The sequence below is a fragment of the Pithys albifrons genome, chromosome 16, assembly GCF_047495875.1.
Source record: "Pithys albifrons albifrons isolate INPA30051 chromosome 16, PitAlb_v1, whole genome shotgun sequence".
In the NCBI taxonomy this organism is placed as follows: Eukaryota; Metazoa; Chordata; class Aves; order Passeriformes; family Thamnophilidae; genus Pithys; species Pithys albifrons.
The window spans coordinates 1,833,680-1,849,890 of NC_092473.1; the positions used below are offsets into that span (position 1 = coordinate 1,833,680).

At 45.1% G+C, this 16,211-nt stretch overlaps 1 protein-coding gene across 3 annotated transcripts in view; it reads left to right on the forward strand.

Annotated features, from left to right (window-relative positions):
- Positions 1-15,993, forward strand: part of TBC1D24 (TBC1 domain family member 24) — a 34,948-nt gene extending 18,955 nt beyond the window's left edge. For 2 of the 3 annotated variants that reach the window (XM_071571050.1, XM_071571051.1), the window contains exons 5-10: positions 541-558; positions 5,217-5,375; positions 6,101-6,164; positions 8,215-8,310; positions 9,693-9,927; positions 12,147-15,993. In XM_071571050.1, the coding sequence (XP_071427151.1) occupies positions 541-558; positions 5,217-5,375; positions 6,101-6,164; positions 8,215-8,310; positions 9,693-9,927; positions 12,147-12,301 (727 nt within the window). In that variant the 3' untranslated portion in view covers positions 12,302-15,993. The remainder of the gene's footprint in view (positions 1-540; positions 559-5,216; positions 5,376-6,100; positions 6,165-8,214; positions 8,311-9,692; positions 9,928-12,146) is intronic. The other variant, XM_071571052.1, reaches the window with a different exon arrangement.
- The last annotated feature ends 218 nt before the right edge of the window (positions 15,994-16,211 follow it).

A 16,211-nucleotide genomic window follows, 5' to 3' on the forward strand; every position in this document is an offset into this window, starting at 1 on the left:
ACTTGGCTGTGATAATGCCAAGGTCATGGGTTCAATCCCCTGTGTGGGCCATTGACTTGAGAGTTGGACTCGATGATCCCTGTGGGTCCTTTCCAACTCAGAATAGTCTGTGATATATTCTGTGATATATTTTGTAAACCCACTGAAACTTCTGTGTCCCTGGGAGGTTGGCTCAGTTTGGGTCCCAGCATGGACAGAGGTGGGAGCAGGAGGAGAGCAGAGAGTTGTTCTCCAGGGCTCCAGAGGATGTCAGTGAGTTCTTTTCTCCAGGTGTGTTTGGCCTGTGCAAGGAGATGATGACTTATTTCCCAATAACATAACAAAAAAGGGGGAAAAATAGGAATATGTTTTCACCTGTCTGATTTTTTTCCTCATGCTTGGTGACTCAAATCAAACCTTGCTTTGTTTCTCTCCAGGCTCCTTTCTCTCACTTTGTCATGGATGTAGGAAGTCACTGATCTTTTCTATCTTTTTTTGTCTTTCTCCGTGTACGTTCTCCTTCTGTCCATTCCATCCCCACTGCACCCCTCCTGTTTGCAGCCTTGCATCTCCCAAAAGGTAGGTTAAAACTCTTGAGCCTTTGCACTTTGCTCATTTCCCCCCTTTGCCTGGTTGTTTGTTCCAAGGCTGTTGTCATTGCTGAGCTGGGGCAGGAGTGGCAGGGCAGCAGTTGGAGCATCCCATTGCTGTGCCAGAGCTCCTGGGCACACTCTGCAAAGTTAGTTCACAGCACCTGCACAGCTGTAAGAGCAGGATGGGGGCACAGGCAGTGGGCACTTCAGGCAGCAGCACAGCCAGAGTGGGAGAGAGTGATGTCCATGGTGGGGTTATGGTAATGGCTATAAAGGGCCACTGTAATAATGGTCCTTTCTACACTAGAAGAAAAAAGTGTTATTTTTCTGAAACCATCTCAAATAACATGTTTTCAGAGCTGTCCCACATCCAAACCTGGTGTGTGCTGTTGCATTAGATGTGAGGCATACTCAGCTTTTTTTCTTATTTGCAAACATTCTGCAGTTGATTGGAAAGATTTTGGATTGACCCCAACTTGGCACACTCCTAAAAGTGATCTGTCTCTATTAATACTTGATTATATTTATTTTTAAGTAGGCAGAGGTTTTTAGAGGCAAGAAGACAAGACTCTTTTCCTGTATCAAGGAGGTCAGAGTTACTCAGCCATAGAGCATTAATGGTTAATGAAGTCATTCATCAAGTCTTGGCCTGAAAAGTAAATTTTAAAGAACAAAACCCAGTGAATTGTGATACCTGATAAGAGGAGAACTTGGAAAGGAGAAAGGCTGCCCTGTGACTATTAAATACCACAGATTTTGGGGTTTAAATTCATGCCTTTGAGAAGCCCCTGGCCTTGCTGCAGGTGCCCTGAGTTAACTTTAGTGAGTGATGCACACTAACATTTGTACTAATTTATAAAATAAAAGCTGGAATTAACTCCCTCACATTTTCATGTTTGAAAGAACATCTTAAGAGACTCACCCAAAGGATGTTACTATAATTTTGTGATGAGGATTTTACCTCTAACAAATCAGCAGGCTGTTATTTTCAGCCAAGCACCTCTTCAGCATCTGTGTGTTACTTTGCTGCAGGTAAATTGTTCTGAAAGCAGCAGGAAGCCTTGACTTCTGATAGGAAATAGGTTGGGGCTGAGGGGCCTTAGGGAAATACAGGGTGCCCATTGACACTGATCTCAATACAGGGTTAGATTTTGGTCTTATACACCCCAAATTACTTATACCACCATTTAGGACTGAAAAAGAACATCTCCCTTTTACCAAACAATTACACTCTCACTAAAATTATAATGGAATTTAAAGCTAATGCAGCCCCTGTAAGATCTGACCCAAACCAGAGTAGAGCAGGGAGATCATAGAATCATAGAATTGATTGGGTTGGAAAAGACCTCTGAGATCATCAAGTCCAACCCTTGGTCCAACTCCAGTCCCTTTACCAGATCATGGCACTCAGTGCCACGGCCAAGCTCAGTTGAAAAACCTCCAGGGATGGGGAATCCACCCCCTCTCTGGGCAGCCCATTCCAATGCCTGAGCACTCTCTCTGCAAAGAATTTCTTTCTGATCTCCAACTTCAATTTCCCCTGGCAGAGCTTGAGCCCATCGTGCCCCCTTGTCCTATTGCTGAGTGCCTGGGAGATGTAACTCAGTGAGTCATCCCTTGGAGTGGGGTATTTGTTGTCATGGAATAATCCAGGGCATACCCACTGGGGCAGCTGCTCCTGCATGTCCTCAGTGTTGGCTTTGCCTTTGGGACCACTGAGGTGTCCGAAGCACATTGGATTAATTATATAGCTGGGAAAAACAGCATTCCTAGGAAAACAGCAATTAAGCTGCTTCATTAAACATTAATTGTGCTGCTTTTCTAAATCTAATTTCCTTTGATATAATAGCAGTTGAACAAGACTTTCCAACATCAGCAATCAATAGAAAGTTGTCATGCTCATTCCAGCAACTGAGGAAAACACTAATGCAGGGTAAAACCTCACTGAATTTGTTTAGATCTAGTGGTAGACTTGACTTTAATGCTGTCCAAATTTACTGTTTCTTCAAATTGCTGACTTTTTACCAGATAACCCTGAAAAACCTGTGGTATGGTGAAGACTAAACTTAATTAATATAACTCAATTAATATAAACCAATACATCTGTTTTTTTCTCAGCCACTTTGTGTTCTGTTTTCACTTGTTTGCTACTTTGAAAAGCAGCTGCCAAACTGAAGGATATGATTTTCAGTGTCATTAGATAAATACTGTCAGCAACAAGAGAGCTAATACATAATACAAGAGAGGGTCAATACTTGCAACTAGTTGCAATTTTCTGGGCCTTCCCCCCACAAAAAAACTTACATTTTTGCTCAGCAACATGGGTGGTTTGATGTAGGCACAGGCTGTGTGGACACTGATTTCTACACAGGGTCAGGTTTCAGTCCAAGCACCTGCAGTTGTGATTTGTGACTGGGAAATAGCAGGTCATGTGATTTCACATCCTTTGGCCAAGTTATGGCCCAGGTTTAACTAAATGGTGGCTTTAAATATGAAATTATTTGCCATGATATTCAAAAGGGCAGGAACTGTAATCCTGGGATAGTTTTAAGTGGCTAATACAGTGGTAAATGCTTTCTAGTAAATCAGAAAGGTCTGTTTGAAAAGGTGATACTCTGCCTGAAGGGAAGAGTTGTGGGAAGACAGAGGGTTCTGAAAGTTGTTCTGTCAAAACTGCTGATTGGAGTGGGGTTTGGGGAGGAAACTCCTCAAACCAGCAGTTCAGAGCCAGGAGAAGGAACAAAGACCAAAGCAAAGGCACTCTGGGTGTGAGAGACTCCTAGGAACAAGAGCTGAAGTTTACTTGCCCAAAAAGCTCACAGAAATGTACCAGAATGTACCAGACCAGAAATACAAATAATTCTCAGGCTTGCCTGAGGTGTAACTTTAAAACTTTTGATATTTGCTACTAACTCTTAGCCTGTTTATCATTGTTACTTTTTCTTCAGGAATTCATTCTAATAAACTAGTTGATTGCCCTGCATACTTTTTAATTACTTAAGTGTGGAAGAAAAAAAAAGTCTAAATTTCTGCTGAACTGAAACCAAGGCTTTGTCTCTCAGCTCTGTTCTGTAGTGCCACCAGTTTTAGCTGCAGCCCAGACAGGACCTGGAGGATGAGACCTAAAGTAAGATTCCAGAGATGTGGATTCAAGGCTTGGCTCACACTTTGCTTCAGGGGATCTCCCCTGTGCCTCAGCTTGTTGTTTAAAAATACAAATACTGTCCCTAGTCAGTGACACTGGAAGTTTTAAACCCCATTAATAGTTGTAAGTTTCTTCCACAGGTGCCCACAGAAGTTCCTTGCTCATTAAATCCCTCAGGGTAGCAATGCAGGGAGTTGTTTGGTTCATTTGGCTGGAGGAAGCAGTAATTTTATTATTTTTTTAAGTGACCTAAGAAGTCACTTCATTAAAAATGCTACCACTGAGACAGCTACAGTGATTTCCAGAAAGCAGTTCCCAGTGTCTCCAAGCAAGCACCACTCTGAATACAGTACAAATGCTGCTGACTTTTTGTACTATGAGCATGAAAAATAATAAAAAATTCATAGTTTGTGGTTTTTTAGGGAGTGAGCTAAGCTATCCAGATCCATGCAGGGGTACAGCATTGAGGGTTCCCTGAAAGTAAGGGTCAAGAAGTGTGTAGTTATTTTAAAAAAAATCATAAATAGGCAAACACTTGCACCTGAGCCCTTGCATGCAGAGCAAACTGATAAAGCTTCACTTAACTCCTGGCTGCCCAGTAATTCAGCATCTTGTGTAAGTCCTGTGTCACTGCACCGTGTCCTTGGCTGTCACCTTTGCATTTTAAGTGTTTAACATGGGCTGTGGAGGCAATAACACTTGTTTAATCCCCAGCCTCTGGGTTTGTGTGCTTGTCTAATCTGAGAAATGAAGGCTGGTTAAGATGATGATTGTTTAAAAGCCATGAATCAATCCTTAAAACTGTATCAGACCCCTCTGGGGGAGGTGGGGGGTTCCTTTCCAGTGTCAGTGTCCAGCATTCCTTCATGTTCTCAGGTTCTGTCTGTAACCATGAGCCCAGGAATTTCTTTAAGTGGAAGTCACTGGTAATGACATGTTGCCAAGAGGCTGAACTTTGCAAAAGCTTCAGACGTTTTCCTTGGATTGAAATTGCCTGGCCTGGTAATACTGTTTCCTCTAAGGTTTCTGAGGGTGTTAGGAATTCAGGATTTGGGCAGAAGGCAGGGGAAAGTACTACCCCTTCCTTCTGGACCTTGACTGTTTCTTTAGGTATTTGTTCTGTGTGCTTAAATACAAGTGCAATTTGAGAGAGAGACTGTCCCAAACAGCCAATAGTTTGTACTGGTTGAGGTCCTGGACATCCTCACTGGCTCAGCATCATGTCCTCTGTGTGTAAAGGTGCAGGCCACAGCTGCCACACAGAGGAACAGCTCCAAGTGTTTCACTCAGGCCAGAGCTCTGCCCCTGAGGATTATGTTAAATTGCAGTAGTTCATTACCTTCACTGGGTCACAGCCTTCTAATCCCATGGGCTGGAGCTTTGAACAGTAACTTACCTAATACAGTCTGTTAGTGCTCAGCTGTCTCTGCATGTCACTGTCCAGTAACCTAAAACTTGTTAAACGACTGTTTCTTAATGGTTTGTGTTGTATTTCTCAGGCAGAATGTGCACTTGGCAGTTCATGCTGAGAACTTCAAGTCAGAAATTGTCAGTGTGAAGGAGATGAGAGATATCTGGTCGTGGATCCCGGAGCGGTTTGCGCTGTGCCAGCCCCTCCTGCTTTTCACCACCTTGGAGCATGGCTGTAGTCTGAGCAGGTGAGGACAACCTTCAAAGCTGTCAAACCTCCATCAGTTCCCAGCCTGTGCTGCTCTGACGTTGGTTCATTCCTCTCTGGGTCAAATGGTTCAACTCAATGGCTGCTCTTTGGGCTCCTTTGGATAGAAAACTATGTTCAAACTGATCCAAGGGAAAAGGAAACAGGAGATTCCTCTACATGAATCTGATTATCATTATTTTTTAAGGGAGGTAAACTAGATATGAGTTCTCCTTGCACTTAGCACGGAAGACTGTAGCTCCTAAAATGACTTTGTATCAGCAGGTGAGGTACTGAGGTGGGGAGTGACCTGCTCTCCCAAACCCATGTGCCTGAGGAAGAGCAAAAGCCAGCAAAGGGAATGCATCATTAACAGTTTCCATGAAGACCCAAAGCCCTCCAGACACAGCCACCAGCCCTGTAGGTTGTTTTAATTCAAAATACTGTAAAATGCTGCTGTTGGATAGGCAGGTTTCCTGTTATTCTGCAGAGACATAAACAGCTGCAGAGAACTGAGAGCAACTGCCTGATAATACTCATTTACACTCAGCTGTATTATTTCTAAAGGCTGTAGAAAACATTTGCAGGAATATTCTTAGTCTTCAGTTCTTTTTGGTTTTTTGCTGTGGCATCACTTGGAGGAGGAGGTGAGACCTGATGTTGAGGAGCAAAGAAGCTGCAGTTGGTGGTAGCTGAGTGCTCATTTCTGTGTGCTCTGCACTTCAGGTTCTACTCCCACAGCGAGGGGCACGAACCAACTCTCCTCCTCATCAAGACAACAGCCAAAGAGGTGAGTGAAGTAGAAGAGCAGAGATTAAATTGGAATTTGGGCAGGATGTAATGCTGTATTGCAACACACAACTGTGTATAATAAAATTAATGAGGAAGGGTTGGTTTTGGTTTTTTAGCAATCCACACCTTAAATGATTCCATTTTTTGGCTACAGGACTGTGTATTCTTGGGTAGATCTTGTAACCCAGGTCTTGGTCAGCTGCTTTTTCTCTTGTGAGTAAAGTGAGATGATGGACTGGAGTAACTCATTTTCCTCTTGAACAGACTCTAAATTGCAGGATCAAAGGGACAGAGTGTGAATTGTGTTAAACTCATGATGCTTAGAAGATATTTTCTCCAGGATATGAGAGAAAGTAGCAGAATTTAAATGGTATGAATAATAGTGGAATACATAATTTGAAAACAAATGCCTTAGATCCATCTCATTCTTGACTGGGAAAAAAATAAGCCAAAGAAGCTCTGAAGAGGAGTGCACACAGATGCCTTGTCTCTGCTCTGCTGTGTGTGACAACATCAGGCAGCATAAAGTGAAAACAGCAGCATTAGCTTTGTCTCCTTGTTTAAAAAAAATAATACATAAAACTGTAAGTCTTCCCAGAACTTTCTCAGGAGGGCAACAGGAGTTTCCTGTGATGGTGCTGATTGTGCCACTGTGCATGACTTCTAAATATCCTGTATATGCCATTAAGCTGTTTGCAGCCTCTGGGCTTATATTCTTGCCTGTGTCCCTGCAGGATGCCTGTCCATCAACAAGCCCATTTCTGTTCTTATTTGCAGCTACCTGAGGCTCACACTCCAGGCCATTTCATAGTTCTGATGGTTTCTGGCCATCCAGATCTGCACTGGCTTGCCAATGGCCCATGGAATGCCCCTGGTGTCTAAAGGGGAAAGAAAGGAATATATTTATTATTTTGCTTCTTGTCCTGGAGTGTATCAGAAGTCTGGCTTTGCAAAGGGTGCTGGTTTTTATAGCATGGTTTGCTTCTTACCTCTCAAAAATATATTTATAGTTTAAAAAAACAGGTAGGAGAAAAATAAGGTTTTGTTTGGTGCTTGTGGGTTGGGTTTTTTCCAAAGGATTGTTCATCCTTTATTCATATGTCTATAGTTACATTTGAAAATGAGGAAAATTTGCCTTCTGATTTTCTGTCTCTCATATCCATCAGGCAGATCACATCAAATGGACTCCTGGGTCATTTAGATTGAGTTGTAAATCTAAATTGAGATTTAAATCTAAATACAGATTTATCTGTGTAAAAAAACTGCTCTTCATTGATCTTGTAGGAGCTGTGCTTGTAATGCTGGTGGAGGCCAAACAGTGAATGTTCTTTAGAACAATTGTGTATAACCATAACTGCTTTTCCAGCTTCTGGGGAGGTAAAAAAAAGCAGGAATGCTTTCATCCCATTCTTGGAGCCCCACTGTTTGCTCTGTGTGCAGTTGACAGGGTTGTGTATTGCCAGTAGCAAAAAATTCTTCTCCTGCAAACAAAAGGCTCCAGAGAACAGCTCAGCCTTCTGAAGGCTTCTCTTTATTGGAGACTGGTGACCCCCTTGTAGGTTGCTGCTAAATATCTGAGCTAGTTCAGCACTGGCTTAGCTAAGCTGGCTTTAGTCTACACTTGGAAATTTAATAAAGCCACCAAGGCCACTGTTTATGACCAGAAAGTGTTCAGGCAGAGCTGGTCATACTGTAATTTGGGACAACACTGTGGCTTTGGATGCCAAAGTGAGGAAGGGAGAGTCAGGCTGAACAGCTTTGGAGTGATTTGTGCTCTGATACTCAGAGTTCTGGTTGGAACATTTCTCCCTTAAGGCCTCAGAGATGTGAAATAATATATGAAGCTCTTTGGATTTAAGGGCAACCACCACTGGATTAAAGCAGTTTAAATCTATCTTTGGATATAAATACTTGTGCTGCTTTAATCCACTGGTACAGAGATTCCAAAACTCAAACTGCAACCTGCAGTTTTGGTCTCTGAAATGTCAGTATCAGTGGGTTTACACTTTCTCCTGTAATGGGAAGCCTGACTGTGCTGTCTGTGCCAGGTCTGTGGGGCCTACCTGTCCACTGACTGGAGTGAGCGCCGGCGAGGAGGGAACAAGCTGAGTTTCTTTGGAACTGGAGAGTGCTTTGTGTTTAGGGTGAGTAAAATACTATTGTTGCTGCTCAGCAGCAAGACAGAACCACTGTACTTGTGCAAGTCTCACTTCCCTTCTACTTAAGTTTCTCCCCTTGCACAGAATATTTTCTTTAAAAATCATAGAATCGTTGGAAAAGGCCTTAAAGATCATCAGTTCCAGTTGTCAGCTCAGCACCACCACCATGTTCACCACTAAACTATGTCCTCAAGTGCCACATCCACACGTTTTATAAACACTTCCAGGGATGGTGACACCACCACTTTCCTGGGCAGCTGTGCCAGTGCCTGGCAAGCCTTTCAGTGAAGAAATTTTCAAAATATCCAACTCAAACCTCCCCTGGCACAACTTGAGGCCATTTGCTCTTGTCTATCACTTGTTGCCTGGAAAGACCAACCCCCACCTGGCTCCTCCCTCCTGCCTCGGAGTTATAGAGAGAGGTGATGTAGAGATGAGAGATGTAATAAGATAACTCAGAAATTGCTGCATCATTTCTTCAGTCACCTGAAAAGCTAAGGAATAAAGGACTGTGCTGGTTTAAAGGTAAACCAGCAAGAGAAGCAAACCCAACACAAAAGAGATTATAAGTCAGAGTTACAATGTAATAACAATATTACAATAAATGCAATGGCACAAAGAGAAATTGAGTTTAACCCACAAACCCAGCAGTGTAACCCACCCCCTGGGGCCCAAACACGGGGGGTTTGGTGGCCCCTGTGCTGAGCCCCGCGTGGTTCCTTCGAGTCCAAAGTAAAAGGAAATGAAAAACCTGTTGGTGCAGATGATGGCACAGTCTGGCCGAGAGTGGTGGGCTCCTCCTGTCCAGGTTCTGCTCCTCCTCTGGATCCAAAGAGTGGTACCAAAAGTCCCCAAAGCCCAAGATTCTCTCCCCTCAGGTGCAGGTGGGAGCACCCGGTCCCTCCCCCAGGGCAGGGAGTTCCACACTGGGGGATCTGACTCTGGCAGTCAGGGGGGATTTTGGAATCATTGCTGGCCCCTGAGCAGAGCTAAGCCCTCAGGTGGGTGTGGAGGTGCCAAGGAGTCCCTGCAGGGCAGTTCTCCCAGCTCCTCTGCCAGGCTTCTTTCCCAGCCAGCTCCCAGCCTGAGGGCTCAGCTGTGCCCTGGGCAGCTGCTGCCAATGGGCCATTGGGAACAGTTGCTGGGCAATGGCCCAGAGGGTTTAGAATGCACAGCTTTGGTCACACCCACACCGCGGTCCTGGTTACTGAACCAGGACAAGGATAGAACAGCTGAGCCTCAGGGACAGGTTGATCCAATCTATCTCGCTGATGGAGACGGAGGGGCTGGACTCTCCCTTGCTGAGCAGAGCTCTGTGCAGTCTGTGTGTACTCAGTGTAGCTCTGCCCTTCTCTGCCCCTCTGCAGCTGCAGCCAGAAGTGGAACGCTACGAGTGGGTGGTCATAAAGCACCCAGAGCTGGCCTCGAGTGGCCCAGAGACAGAGAACCACTCGTCCCCATCCGGCAGCGCCCTGTCCTCCGGCAGCGTCCCCGCCGAGCCCTCGGAGCGCCTGTCCCCCTTCCTGTCAGCACGGCACTTCAACCTGCCCTCCAAAACTGCCTCCATGTTCATGGCTGGCAGCAGCGAGTGCATCATCGTGGGTGAGTGTGGTAGGCTGAGCTGGCAAAATGCCAACTGCCCAGCACAGGGAGAGAATCCACCCTCCCTCCCACCAAGGGAAGAGGAGGGAGGGAAAAAACTGAAGAGGAGAAAAAAACCCCAAAACCCGAAATAGCAAGCTTCTTATGTTATACAAAAAAGACAATTAAAACCAGAATATGATATCACACATATATATATATACAAACATGGAAAAAACTCCAAATCAACAACAACCACGGAGTTGCCCGTGCAAACAACACAGACCTGCACCACCCCAACTCACAAAAACACTCCAACAAGCTCCCCCAGAGGATACTCAGCAAGAGAGGAGAAAACCAACAACAAAGACAAAAGGTACTTCCCAAACCAAACAGCTGTGAAGTGGTGAATGAGGCCCAACACCCCCAGCAAGGGTTAGAGCAGGTCTGCTCTGCACAGGCCGTCAAAGGACTGCCCCAGGCACTGCCTACACCTTCTTTTATACTTAGTTTTGGCATCAAAATGATACAAAATGTCTCTTTAGTTATTTAAGTCAGGTGATGTTTGTCCCCTCTAATCTGCATAGACTCTCTGGGCCTGCTGAACTGAGGCCAGGCTAAAACTAAAGCCAAAACTACCACAGTGAGTCAGTGTGAGAACTGGAGCACAGCTCCTACCCCAGCTCCTCCCATCCACCTCAGATACATGATAAATACAGGGGAGCCCTGTATCTATTTCAGTATCACTACAGTTAGAGGTAAAATTGATAAACCTGATATTATTTCCCAACAGAATTTGTCTGTGGGAAAGCTTGCATACAAATATTTTAGAGGAGACTCATCCACAGCTATTCCTTCATACTGCCTGATTCAGGATGAGAATTAGTTCTCAAAAAGGAACTTGCTTTGCATCAAGGCTTTTGGAACACAGAGTAAACTATAAAACATGTTAATTCTCTGGGAACTTTATTGGATCTGTGGTGCTGCTGACTTTGGCAAAAACCTGCTTAGTAATGTTGTCCCTTCCATGGGATTTACAAGGAACAGTTATAGAACCATAGTTGTCCTTTTCCCAAAAAGCTTTACTTGACACTTGTTAGGAGAACAACTGGCCTGTGATTTTCTCTGTAATGTGAAGTGTTGGCTGGTTTCCCAGCTAGCAATATGTGCACTAATCATAGACTATGGAATGGTCTGGGTTGGAAAAGACATCTAAGATCATCAAATCCAACCATTCCCCCAGCACTGCCAAGGCCACCACTAAACCATGTCCCCAAGTGCCACGTCCACATGAGGTTTAAAACCCTCCACGGATGGGGACTTCACCCCTTCCCTGGGCAACTACCAGTACCTGACCACCTGTGCAGTGAAGAAATTTTCCCAATATCCAAACTAAACCTCCCCTGGCACAACTTGAGGTCCTGTCCGTTGTTCCCTGGGAGCTGAGCCCGCCCCCCACCTGGCTCCACCCTCCTGTCAGGGGGTTGTGGAGTGTGGTGCATCCCACCAGCTCTTCCTGTCAGCCTTAGGTGAGGAAGTCACTTACATTTATCATATATTAAACCATGGGGAGGAATAAGAGAGATACAGGCTTGGGTAGTAGATACAGAGAGGTGAATGTTTTGCACAACTCCAGCTATGGACCAGAATTCCCACCCTTTTGATAATGCAGATGTTTTTCGTAGCTTTTCTTTGATGGTTGCCCCATAAGCAATAGGAGATCTTCCTTTTTATTTCCTTAACACGTTTCTGTCTAACCCTATTTCACTTCTCTGCACTCTCTGACTGTAAGTTCTGTGAACCTTGGCCTACAGATAATCAAAATGCTTTTAACTCTTACATTTTTGTAGTGATTTAGAAGACCAAGCCAGTGCTGTTATTTACTTTTCTTGTTCTTCTCTCAGCTTTGATTTTTGACTGCTAACAGAATTACTTGGTTTTGCTTTACTGGAGGGAAAATTTGCAGTTGGTAGCTCCCAGTATCCTCCAGCAGTGAAATACAAATGCAGGTATTTGAGTCAGGTTTCTTATTCTTACTGAGCTGCATTACTTTGTTATTATTAAGAGAAATCATCCAGTTCTGATATTATCACTTAAACCTTATACTTTGATCATACTCTGAAGACAGCAAGCAGACATCACTGAGGGCTTCCAGCACTGAAGTCTTTGTTTTATTTGGGTTTTATGCAGCCATTTGGAAATGCAGAGACCCCCCTGACTCTCTCTCTGTCTCTTCCCAGGAGGTGGTGATGGCCAGGCTCTGTACCTGGATGCAGATCTGAACCACGGGAGAACCAGCCACTGCAACACTTTCAATAACCAGCCACTGTGCTCTGAAACCTTCCAGATCTCAGTGCTGGAGGTGTGGGGCTTCAGGGACACCATGAATGGTTGACACCACTGTTATTAATCAACTAGGTTTTCAGTTGTCCTAGGATTCCCAAGGCAAATTCCAGTGCAGGAGCCAAGTTAGAACATCTTCTGTGTGGGGCTCAGTGTTGTTAGTCATTCCCAAGTGTGGATACAGGGCCTAGTTGTTTACTCTTGTTTTAGACAGGTCAAGGTGAAGTAATGTGTCTGGTCAGCTCCTTGTCTCTTTACCTCCAGAGAGCTGTGTTCAGGTCCTGTTATTAGGTAAAAATGAAAATGTGATGACTTCAGACCCATCCTAGGTGGATACAGGTCTGTATCACAAGTTAGGCTTGGAGTTTGCAGTTCCTTGGGGGCACAAGCACTGGCTGAGCTGTGCTGCAGAGCTCTGAGCCACCTGCACCAGCACCTGGCCTGAGCCAGGAGTATCAAATGTTCTCACAGGGAACACCAGTGACCTCAGATTTGATGTAGAACAGTAGCTCATAAAATCATTGCCCTACTTGAGCAGACAAATCAATACCATTAAGTTATGAAGCTCTTAATTCATACCAGAACCATGACTGTTAATCTTCTCCTTGTACCAGAACCCTTGACACATCCCAGTTGCATCTGTTTGAGGAGTCTGGGAAATGCATCCAAGCTGGGCAGTGATATCTCCAAGGCTTGGGTTTGTTTACATTCCTGCTCCATATCAGTATGATGACTTCAGACTTACTTGTGTGTCAGGCAGCTGAAAGCCAGAGCATCTCTGCAGTGCTCAGCAGCAGCCCTTCCTTCATCCTTCTTGGGAGCTGAAATGCAGCTTTAAACCTGAGAAAAACTCTGCTGGTATCCCTGTTTGTCTGGGGAATTAGACACAGTGATACAGGAGCTTCATGTTCTTCCCACAGGGGAAGGAAGGAAGGTGGGAGAGAGGTCCTGGAAAAGGTACCAGTTTTCTGCCAGCATGTTCTGGTGGGTTTTGGGTGATGCAAGGAGGGTTTTGTTCTTCCTGAGCACTCCTACAGTTCTCTTCAGGCATGCTCTGTGGTTTGGGATGTCTGGAGGCAATTCCCCAGTGTCTTGCATTGTCTGCTGTGCAGCTTCTCCCACATGAGGCACAAATACATAATCACTGATGATAGTCCAGAGCATACCACAGGATGTTCAGAGCTTCAGTGAGTAAGAATCTCACTAATAAGATTTATCACAACAGGTAAAATGAAGGGAAAGAGAAATTGCTGATTTTTTTAACAGTTCAGTCTAAAAAATTTCTGTAAAGTGGGAGAAATGTTATTGCTACTTAAACTTGAAGTTCATTAATAGGAAAAATTAAAAATGAATAATGTTAAAAGCCAGGCTGGACGGGGTCATGTTTGTGTTCAGAGGTGAGATTTGGGTGGTGTTGCCAGCAGTGACAATCCACATTGGCTTGGTAAAGGTTTGCCTCTTGCACACTGTGTGAACAAACTTGGCAAAAATGTGATTTGCTGCTTAAGGTGCCATTTTGAATTTGTCAAAATAAGTCTTTGAAATGTTACCCTGTATCCAGAACAGTTTTCAGTGTGTTTTGCACCATTTGTATTTGCAGCTGCATTCTCTCACCCTGTCTGAGGGGCAGTGCTGGGCCTCCCTTTCTCCTCCTTCCCACTACTGAGTTCTGTCCAGCTGTCTCTTCACAGGTTTACATAACCTTGATTGAACTGGGAGAGAAAATTAATTTATACTGATGTATTTAGATGTGGAAGAACTCAGTCATATCTGGCTTTTTGCAGACAATGATGGTGATGCTGCCTTCTGTTATATTTATCAAAGCCACCTGGGTCACTTTGCCCTTATAGGTATCCCACAAGCTTCCCCAGACAAAAGAAATTATTCAGAACATGTATCTCACTTAGTAGGTTCTCCTTAGTGTAGGTGGGATTTCAGTTTTCTCTGCATCTTCTTTTTTGAGCTTGTCTGAGGTGCTCTTGGGGGAAAAACAAAACAGCTCAAAAACACGATAGCATTAATTTTCAGCTGGTTTTGTCAGAAATTCCCTGGAGCTGTGTGGTGGCAGGATTTGTGGGAGTTGAATATTACACTCCAAATGAATAAGTTTCATCTGCAGAGTCTTTGCTGCAGCCAGCAGTGTGAGGGGATTTCCTCACTCCCATCCCCACTGGATGCAACTATGGCAATACCTTGTCTTAAGCCATATCTAAGAAACCTTCCTTGGAAACATGTTCCTTTCCCTGCCCTGCTCTTAGTGCACAGTGATTTCAGTGTTTGGAATTAGAAATAACTCCTGGGTGCTCTGAAATTCATTACCAGTGTGAGAATCCAAGGAGCAGCACTGGACACCAGGCACAAGGTTGGGTTGGTTTGATAAAGGCATCCTGTGGGACTGCTCTGGGTGGCTTGAAATGGAATAGCCTGGATAAAGAAGAGGCTGCAACAATCCAGGGAGAGGAGTTGGACAGTCCTGCTGTATCATCACACAGTGCTTGTGTTCAGTAAAAATGGTTGTTCTTTGTCATGTGCAAATCTTCATCTGTCATTCCTGTTGTGGTTGTGAGACACTTCAGAGGAACAACGTCATGACTTGGGCTTCTTCCTGTAGCAAAGAGGCATTTTTTCTCTCTCTAGTTAATGGCTGTTCTGACCAAATGCATATCAAGGTTTTTACAGTTTGTCAGGTGCAGAGCTCTTGAGGTGGAGGCCTCAGCCTGGTTTTGAAGACAATGACTACAATGGGCACCTTATCAGAAAGTCAGAGTTATCTCGAGTGCTCCAGCTGTGAAGTGCTTTAGGCAGTTGTTCCTGGCAGCTCTGAACAAGTGTTGGTGCAGTTGGCAGTCGCTCTCTGCAGTCCCCGAGGCAGCAATGACAGCAGTGCCCGACTCAGGGCACGAGCCCTTCCTGGAGCTGGGCTGAGCCTCGACCCCAGCCCTGCAGGAGCGTGTGTGCTTTCCTGGGAACCTGCTTTTGCTTTGGCATATTCTCCTGAAGGCAGAAAAGATTCAAAACTGCTGACATCAGAAACTTGACTGCATTGTGAATGACCTCCAGGCTGTTTGCAGGCCATGGGAACTGTTTGAGCCAGGCTGGACAGACTTCACTGCACCTGAGCTGTCATTCCTACAGCTCCTGCACTTTAGTACCCTCTCTCTTCTAATTGAAGCACATTAATCAGCCTCCCGTTAATAGAGGGAGATTAACAAAGGGATGGCAAAACTCTCATTTCCTCTCTGGTGACATATCTGAAGTCAAAGTGGAGGGAGGCCAGTACTGTCCTTTAAAGAGTTAATCCATGCCAATAGAGATCTGTGGTTGCCCATGGAGGGGTGGCACGTGCAGATCCATCAACTGCTATTTGTGTGTGTGCATTGAAATTGTGTATATTGTCCTTGGAAATCCATCCTCATTTTTGGTGGGGAGTGATGCCCTCTGCCCACTGCCCACAGGACACTGAGGCCACGGCCAGCAGGGACCAAGGGCTGACCTGCAGCTCTGGCAAGTGACACGAGTCTGGCCATTGGGGACATCCAAGGCGTGGGCACCCAGCTCTGAGAGGCCTCTGTCCTGGGTCTCAGGCTGTTCAGTGGGGTGTGTGCATTGTTTGGGGTGATGTTTTCTGTCATGAGTGGGGGTGTGCTGCTGGATTGGTTTTCTGCCCTACCTTGGAATCGCTCCCCTGCACCGATGATGTTTTTGTCACTGTGCTGAATCTTGGATTATATTAAAAGTGTTTGACTGTGAGGGCTGCTGATTTTGTGGTTCCTTTGGGTCTTTCCCTTCCTGTAGAGCTCGTAGCAAAAGGCACCCTGAGACAGAGAGACCTCGGAGCTCGTGCTGCTGCACGTGGATGTTTCCAAGAGCGTGTGTGTGGTGTGTGTGGCTCGGCTTGGCCAACGAAGATTTGGGCAGGGCTGTCCCCACGTGGGTGTGCCCTTCCAGCCTGCGCAGTGGAT